This window comes from Daucus carota, chromosome 4 (assembly GCF_001625215.2).
Source record: "Daucus carota subsp. sativus chromosome 4, DH1 v3.0, whole genome shotgun sequence".
NCBI classification, from domain to species: domain Eukaryota; kingdom Viridiplantae; phylum Streptophyta; class Magnoliopsida; order Apiales; family Apiaceae; genus Daucus; species Daucus carota.
In genome coordinates, this window is record NC_030384.2 from 39,282,126 (window position 1) to 39,291,679 (window position 9,554).

Here is a 9,554-nt window from a genome sequence, read left to right on the forward strand (position 1 = left end):
GTCTTCGTCGTGTGAAGCTGGCGTGTTTTTCTTCTCTGTCATAAGAATAAATCTTCGTATATATACATTGAGATTCAAAGCCGCGTTCTGTATATTGCATTTTTTCCTCTCTCTAGCAAAAAAAACTGATATAAAAATAAGAACATCATCTGATATCATAAAAAGAACATACAAGAAGATGGCGATGGTATCACCATTGGCAAAGTTTAAGTTGGTATTTTCTAGGCGATCAGTCTGTTGGTAAAACTAGCATCATCACACGCTTCATGTACGACAAATTCGATGCCACTTATCAGGTTTTATCGATAATCATCCCTCCCTTCATTCTTTTTTTTTTTTTTTTTTTCAAATGAAAATTTGCAAACATCTTATCGGAAATATTTTAGCCTCAGGATATTAGTATTTATGCTTTAGTTCGAGTATGAGATATAGGTACTGCTCGCAGCGGATTGCAAGTTGAATAGAAATATCTTGGGACTTGGTGTTTGATGGTAACTGAGAAAGTTGTTGAAATTGCAGGCTACTATTGGAATTGATTTCTTGTCGAAAACAATGTATCTTGAAGATCGAACTATACGTTTACAGCTCTGGTATGTTTCATTTTCCGACTTCTCTGTCTGGATTCAAAGCTAGCTGCTTCCTCGTGAACTTTAAATTCTTTAGTGCCCAGTTTCAGAAAGCGATAATTTTTTTTCATGTAATAATAATGTATCAGAGTTTATACATTTGGTGAAAAATATTAGGATTATGAACTGGACTCGCAGAAAAAAGGAAGTGTATATGAATAATATTAATGTTGGAAATACTGATTATTATAGCAACATAGAGGCAGTTATATATCATATTAAACAAGCCAAGGCCAAGCAAGTTGAAACAAAACGTGAAGGTAAAATACATGCATGTCAGTGACTGTAAGACAAGAGGAAGGAGAGAAATTGTACCAGTAGCCATAGCCTGAGGCAACGACATGTACAACACGAAAATGACAAGAACAGCTGAGTCGTCAGGCCTTATACGAAGACCTGACTGCTCTTGAAGAGAATATTGCCCCCACCTGCTGCACTGGGGATGCTTGCAACACCTCCTCCAGGATAAAACAGCTCAGAGCTTTGAACTACAGCACCTTCGAAGCTCAACAACGACTAACTCCTCACTCGCCGGAAAACCAACTTCTGTACTGACTGTGTTTGGGAGAGAAAGTAGAGAGGAAGAAGAGAATGTAGGTGTGGTGTGTAAACTCAGCAACTTAGTCCTCTATTTATACTAGAGGCTAAGTGTAACTGACCACCCAAATTTAATATAAGAATTTAAGCTGCACATTAAAAATAAATCGTAACAGCTGATATATATTAATCCACACATTAAACCAGCCGTTTTATATATATATATTTTAATTTCTGAATATATCATCAGTTACAAGACCAGGTTCATTGTATCTGACTTAGCCCACAATTGTGTAATCAGACCCAGTCCAATTGAGCCCAACAGACACAACCCAGCCCAACTGATAAATAGATTCTAATTAAAATATTATATTAAACCAATACGAAATAAAATTCCCCGCCCAGGTCGCCTCGCGTACGCGAGACGCCGAGACATTCGCCCAAATCGCCCTTCGACCCGACCCGACCCGTGACGTGCCGCGGCGGGGCGGGGCGGGGCGGCGGCGGCGCGCGCGTGGGCTCGTGAGAACACCACGCACCATAACACACCTTAGTAGTTGTGCACTACCCATGTGGGTTATACTATATAAAGCCAACACCCCCTTTATTTCTTTCAATGTGGGACAAACAACATTCTCTAAACAAGCTCTTTCAAGCTACTAACTTCAACTTCATTTCTCTTATGGATTTCATTAAGAAAATTCTTAAACCCATACATGAAAGTTTAAGTTCCGATATCTAGAAACAACTTCCAATCATTAGATTATGGAATTAACAACAAGAACATAATAAAATTATGAGCTTAAAACTCCATTTTCTAACAATTAATTTATATTGCATCTTGGCTTCTTACTCTGTCTGATCTGATTCCTCTTTGAAATAAATATGCTAGAGTGAATCAATTTTTGCTTTCTACTTAAATTGGTTCTAATCTGTAGGGATACTGCTGGGCAAGAAAGGTTTAGGAGTCTGATTCCCAGCTACATCAGAGATTCGTCTGTTGCTGTGGTCGTGTACGATGTTGCAAGTGAGTAGAAACTTCAGTAGAGTAAATTTGACATGGCCCCTTGTATTTCTGCTCATGTTTGTAATGCTCAGACATATTTTAACTCAGTCTGATCAACATTTTAAAAATCGATCAAGGCATATAGGATCAAATATAAGCTAGCTGTTAACTTCTGTGTGTTTTGTGGTTATGATTGTTCATTATATGTTCATCTCTATATTCTCTATGTCCTCTCACTTTGCAGACCGCCAATCATTTTTGAACACTGCCAAGTGGATCGAGGAGGTACGGACAGAACGAGGAAGTGATGTCATCATAGTCCTTGTTGGTAACAAAACTGATCTTGTTGATAAAAGGTAACCACAATTTGACTGCAGCTTGAATGCATACAAGTCTGTAAATATTGCATATGTTATGAAGTCATATTCTTTGCGGATATTCCATGCCAGTTCACCAATTGATTTCCTCTCCTAGCTTTTTTTTTCTTTTTGTTGTGCCACTGATGAAGTTGCTGAAAACCAAACAGGCAAGTATCAATTGAAGAAGGAAATTTAAAATCTCAAGAGTGTGGAGTTATGTTTATTGAGACGAGCGCAAAAGCTGGATTCAATATCAAGGTGGAAATCCTCTGCATTGTTCTTGATTTCAGTTTGTTTACAATAGAAAAGCTGAACTAGGATGCGTAATTAGCACTCCTTCGGTTTCAACATGTCGTAAATTGTTGTATTTTGTGGCTTGAGGACATGGCTTATCAATAAATACACGTCCTACTGATGAAACTAAATGAACTTTCTCTCAAGATTTAATGATCTGATGTAAACATTGTTTTCAGCACCTGTTTCGAAAGATTGCTGCTGCCTTGCCAGGGATAGAAACCCTCTCATCAACGAAACAGGATGACATGGTTGACGTGAACCTAAAGCCCGCTAGTAGCTCTACCCAATCAGATCAGCAAGGGGGAGGCTGTATGTGCTAGAGAACTCCAATGAAGGTCTCTCCATGCTGACTTCTATATCATTTTCTTCTAGGCTCCAATGTACAACGAAAATACTGTTGGTAAATCAGCTTCCTCTATAAGTACAGTGTCAAAGTTGTTTCCAGTCTAAAAACGAGGAATTTGAAGGTGATTGCATACAATACCATGTGAACGCCGCGCCAGTTTAGATTTCTCGTTGTTTTTTTCCTGTTAAATTACGCAGTTGTTTGCGCTAGGGATGAGCAAAACCGAACCAAAAACCGAAACCGAAACCGAAACCGGACAAAACCGAATAAAACCGAACCATTTAAAACCGAACCAATTAAAAATCGAACCGAATAAAAACCGAATAAATAATATGGTTGCGGTTTGGTTTTAAATTTTTCAAAACCGAATACAAACCGAACCGAACCAAATTACTTAATTATATAAATTTATATTATATATATATATATATATATATATATATATATATATATATATATATATATATATATAAGAATAATAATATTTTTATTTTTATTATATTTAATGATTGAATTATACTCTTTGGGTCAATTTTGATATACTACGAATGATGCCTGCCATGGACTCTGTATTATTCATAGATTGATTTATTTTTTTAGTCAGAATATTATTATTCATAGATTTGATTCTATATGCCCGCAGTAAGTATTCAGTAGTTTATCCAAATTTATTCTTTGCTTTATAGTGAAAATTTATTCTTATTCATTTACTTATTGTTTGCACCTTGCTTTCTTGTACTCAAATTCTAACATCTACCTAATATTAAAAAGATAACAAGGAATTTTTTCAATTAGAAAAAAAGTACGAGGTAATTTTTAATTTGGTTTAAAACCGAAACCAAACCATTTTCAAACCGAAACCATATTAAAAAACCGAAACCGCACCAACATAATTTGGTTTGGTTTTGGTTTTGATTTTAGAAACCGAATAAATATGGTTACGGTTGGGTTTCGGGTCGAAACCGAACCAAACCGAACCATGCTCATCTCTAGTTTGCGCACCAGACGCCCCTATGTAGATGCCGATATCTGAAACCCATAGGCAAAGATCATGGTGTGTGATGCTTATGTTGATGAAATCGATTAGGATTATCCTTCACATTAAATTAAAGATCATACCTTAACTGGACAACTGACCAGCAAAACTATAATCTGAACAAAACTTTGCATGAAATCACAGATACTTCCATCGGAGTATTCACCAACATATTCAACTCTAGAATATCCTAAAAGTTTATGCCTTCCTGATAACTGAGCTTTCCATGGAGCAAGATCTGTCAGTCTCCAGTTCCAGAAAGAATGTTTTGGTCTCTATAACCCTAACTCTTCGCTTTGAAAATGTAAAAAGAGTCTTGGACACACATCCACGTTAGAGACTTCGCCGCATAGTAGGTGGATTTTGGTCATCTCTATTTTCCTTTATAGTAGGTGGAACAAAGAAACTAGCATTCAATAACGAGACGTTTGTACGTTAACTAAAAATTCAAGTTTGGCAAAGCATTCTGGACTCTTCAGTAGTTGCTCAAGGTGTAATTTGTTCTTTAAGTATATTAAATATTGATTGCTTACTGTTTTCTCCTCGGCCCATGTGGACTTCGAGAAGCAAGGATGTGGTCCTTGATAGACTATCACTTTATCCATTTATTACTACAGCATGGAGCTTTAATTAAAATTTCCAGAACAGATCAATCTTGGAAGTGAAACACCCATCACCGGTTGTAAACAGTGGAACCAGCAACAGCAATTAAGCAGCGAATATTTTGGAATGGGGATTATATAAAACTAGTGAAGAATGTATTTTCAACTATATATACAAAAGTAGAAAAGATGCCAGGATAACACAACCCAGAAAAGGGAAGAAGCTACATGACTCTAGGAAGGAAAGTCTGCTCATCCATGAAGTGATCCATCGGCCAAGTGCCTAACCCTCAAGGTTAAAAATATCAGAATCATTGTTCCCAAACTCGATCTGAAAGAAAATTAAAAATATTATTCCATTATTCAGAAGCATAGGAAAGATTACAAGCATATTGATAAGCTGATCAACACTGTGCATCCAAATGTATCAAAAAAAGTTCTCAAAGTCTAGGAAAATTAATTTTGTTTATCTGGGTTAGCCCTGAGTTAAACAAATCAAAGCCTTTATGACTTGTATGCAAGCGTCAACATGCAACGATTGCACACACTCAAACACCTGCCTTGCATTTGGCAAGTCTTGAAACCTTAACCTCCCTATAAACGATATGAGGATAATACCGCTAGGTCAAGAGTACTTTGGTAGGATTAGATATCTAAAGAAGCATCAAAGTTTCAATGAGGTGGCTTCATCTAAAAGAATCCTATAATTCTGTGGCATGGTGCATATTCTGATGCTATCTCCGCTACTGATTCTGGTTATTGTTACATTGAAAAGGCAGTTCATAGTCAAATGTATACGAGTAGCAAGGTTCACCTTCACTAAAAGGATGATATCAGAACTTCAAAATGTGCTGGATTGGAAAAATGATAAATTCAGATTTAAGCTAAAAAATTATTAAGTCCAATAAAAATGTAAAATCTAAGCCAACTACGAGTCACGACAAGTGAAGATTAAAATGTGCGGACTTTCCTACCCCTAAGATTCAAACTTTAAAACCACTTGTCCTTCATGCCCTATTATATAAAGTTCCTTGCTCAATTATCAAACATATTTTTCAAAAACCATTGTAAGGGAGTATATTAACAAATTCTGAATGTGACCAAAATCTTCCTGTTTAGCTATCAAACGAAAACAATATGACTGGTATCTTCTTGTTTAGCTATCAAGTAAATTCAACTGCATCGCCAGAATTAATAGCTATTTTGTAATAAATAAAACAATCAATAAAATAAGCATAACACATGATACGGTAGGTAGCGTTCTTACAGTACTGAGAACAGGAGAACAACTTTTCTTGCATTAAACGAAGTAGACCGTTTATATTTCCTCAGCCTGTTATTTGGCATGTCATGAACTCTTTCAGGGACAGTTTTATCTGTAAATCATAAAGAGCAACATTATGTCAAAATTAATAGACAATATGCATAAATCTCATATTTTTTTTATAACTCTCTCAAACCTGTAATATGTAATAGAGTACATGAAAAAAATCAAAATATGAAAAATAAGAATTCTGCTTGGTACAAAGGATGCAAACACACGATGCATTCTTATTCTCAAAAAAAAATTGCAAAAAAGCTGAAAGTAAAATGTCAAAAATGATTAATAAAGCTGACATATCACTTGGGAATTGTTTAAGTTAGGCCAACTAAGGCCTTCGTAAACATGACGCGAGAATAGATCCAGAAATTCTGGTGGTACAGAGGAAGCAAGATATAGTCAGATGTATTCTTTTCAGAAAAACACCAAGAAAATGTAGCATATACCTGAACTCTTTGAATTAAAGTATCAGAAGTAAAGAGTCTATTTTACAGCTCAGTTTCTGTAGAAAATTTTAAGTTGGTTTCTCAAAACTAAAGAACTGTTCAGAACTTCAGGATACTTAAAAGACAAAATCACCAGACCAATAAAACATTCTAAGATGTAGTATTTAAATATATTTTAGACTAAAATGTTTGTAATGCGATATCCTTCATGACAGCGTGCGCAGCTAATCTTCACAAAGTTTTTGTTCATAGCAACCATGTAACACAATAAACAACTCCTGCGGTTTCACATCTTAGTTTTAGTAAATTTAGCAGACGTCTTTAAAGGGGTGTAGGTGTTTGCTAACAGATACAGAGGATAACAGTATCTCTCATTTAGTGTTGTGAAATGCGCAAATTCGGAAAAAGCACAAGATTCAATTTTGAAGCGCACCTCACGAAGCGCGATTACTCGATTATTTGTCAAAAGATACATTTTACATAAGGTTACCTATATTTATACATATATACTTTTTAAAATGCAAGTTCTAATATTTAACAATAGAATAGTACTTGATATAATTTTAAACATTATGAAAATTCTTCAACATAGTAGAATATCATATATAAGTATCAAATTATTTGTCGATATATTTATTTATTTTAAGATGATAGAACCTAGCACACATTAAAAGTAGTATTTATATTGATGTTCAAATCAGCCGTTACAAAGACAAGTAGGGTTTTTAAGTTAAGGGTAATTTAATCTTTTTATTATGAGTTTTGGGCATTTTAGTGAATAGGCGTGAGTCGAGCGCGAATGTCAATTTAATAATCGCAAGTCGCAGAAGCTTCGCCTATTCGTGAAGCGCAATTAGTTGCGCCACTGCTCTCCTCGGAAGTAGGAGTTCTTTGCAAGGTATCTCTAAAAGGAAATGTATAAGAGGTGGTCTTTTCATCCATAAAACATTATTATTATCATATTACTGTATGAGCTTACTTGGTGCCTTGATAACTTTAGTGGTGACAGAGAAAGAAAGAGAATTATGATGTAAATTTTAAAACACCAAACACGGTATTTTTTGGCATGGAAATAAAAATAATATAAAAAGAAAGCTCATGCTTGAACTATAAGATAGTATGCACCTCTAAAATCAAACTTCGGTAATACAAGGTTCTTGTCCATTAACATCTGCATAATTTTCTCTCCCATTTGTATGCTTATTTGTCTTTGCATTGTCTTCTGCAAAATGTATATGATTGTTAAGTCATATTGAACTGCTTTTTATACAGTATAAAAACAAAAGATGCCTTAAAAAACTCTATGAAGTTGAAATTGAAATGTTAGTTTAGGGTAGAGCATATAATATGTGTAGTGTTCTCAATGGAGCTTACCGTTGAAGGATTTTCAATATTTCCACTTCCAATGGGTTCAATTTTGGTTATAGGTTTCTCTGATCTTCCCTTCTCAAGATCCACATCTGCAATGCATGGAAAATAAACATCTACATTTTCCATATTCCCTTTGACTTTATTTTGACCACTAAAAACGGCATCCGAGGATAGAGAACGCTCCAAGGCCTGGGGAGCCCCTAGGCCATTTAGCAAATAAACTTTACTTTCCCCTTGACGAATAGTAGTGCTTTGATCAGGCAGCACTGCAATTTTATAGGAATCTTGGTCCTGCACAGAAGAGTTTAATCCAAAACTATCAATTCATCTTTCTTACTAAAGCCATATTAATTCAAGTAAAGCACCGGAAAACAGCAAAAGGAGGTAATAAGAAGTAAAGATCAAAGCCGAATTCGAAGAAGTATAACAGTAAGCTGAAAAACTAATAAAACAGGCAAGAGAAAAGTAGTCTTTAATATGGTAGGAAACAGCATAAAAACTCACTTTCTAATGCTCAATTCATTGTGAAGATGGACCATTTGTAATTTTGTACCAATATATCATCTTAAAGGCTATTACCAATTCCTCTCCATACTGAGGACAACGACTACTCATGTCGCTTCAATAACTCACAACTCACTCATTGAATGTTCCAACTGAAGTTGTACATTTACATACTCACTAAAGAAAGCATGACAAGCAAACCTAATTAAAACTATAGCCGGAGAAAATTCATCGAATAAATAGGTTGCAATTCGGGGAAAATAAATGACCATGACAGTGAAAGCCGATAGTATCACAAGATTAAGCATGTGGTATATGCATTTAGCTTGCACAAAATCTATGGCTATACAAGTTCATTAAATTAAAACATCAATCTACAATTCAAGCAGCTTCCCTGAGCCCCCTGGATTTAAGTAAAAAAAAAAAGCAGATATATAAGTTACATCTCGCGAACTACGCACATTGCCGCACACACAGTCTTCGTGAGCGAGTTGATTTAGTGGAAGTAATTAACTAATGCAGATTCACAATAAAAAACTTGTTTTAAAAGCATGTACTTGTGGATTAGAGTTTAGATAAAAATCTGCAGAGATGTGCTTTTAACTAAAAACACGAAAATGCAGATGAATTAGAGTTTAGAGCTTGAATGGAGACGCAATAATTAGAGTCTGAGTCGATGAAACTACAAATCTTACCTCTTCGCATGAGTTCACCGCCATTGCAGACAAAATGACGACGAGAGAGAGAGAGAGAGAGAGGACAGGGATTTAAATAGACAGGGTTCACAGTTTGTGTAAATAAAGTGCAGTAGTATATGTATAGACACAGATATTCACACGCAGAGACAATGTAATAGTCGTACTAACTGCAGAGAGAGACGGAGACAGAGACGAACGTTACGAATACAGATACATCGAAAACAGGAGCGGATTTTTTTTTTTTATTTTATATAAATTTCTAAAACAGTACTACTATAAAACGAAAACAAACAGGTCGCAAATGAGTCGATACGAACGAAAGGAGCATAACTCTATTGTTTACTTTTTCCCATCCAAAATTTGTTTACTTTTTCCCATCCAAAATTTTTATATTACGATTGGAGA

General features: G+C 35.3%; 2 protein-coding genes across 2 annotated transcripts; one reads left to right on the top strand and one right to left on the bottom strand.

The window, feature by feature from the left end:
- The first annotated feature begins 85 nt into the window (after positions 1-85).
- LOC108217367 (ras-related protein RABH1e) lies at positions 86-3,306 on the top strand. Its single transcript, XM_017390202.2, is given in 7 exon segments — positions 86-217; positions 219-296; positions 520-590; positions 2,102-2,190; positions 2,414-2,525; positions 2,696-2,786; positions 3,002-3,306. Coding segments are annotated over 7 exon segments (624 nt in total). The 5' UTR covers positions 86-178; the 3' UTR covers positions 3,146-3,306.
- Positions 3,307-4,927: 1,621 nt separating this feature from the next.
- Positions 4,928-9,314, bottom strand: LOC108216152 (uncharacterized). Its single transcript, XM_017388839.2, has 5 exons — positions 9,147-9,314; positions 7,951-8,238; positions 7,702-7,798; positions 6,077-6,185; positions 4,928-5,140 (listed from the first exon to the last, which is right to left on the bottom strand). The coding sequence occupies exons 1-5, from the start codon at positions 9,168-9,170 to the stop codon at positions 5,062-5,064; spliced, it is 597 nt and encodes a 198-aa protein (XP_017244328.1). The 5' UTR covers positions 9,171-9,314; the 3' UTR covers positions 4,928-5,061.
- Between the last annotated feature and the right edge of the window lie 240 nt (positions 9,315-9,554).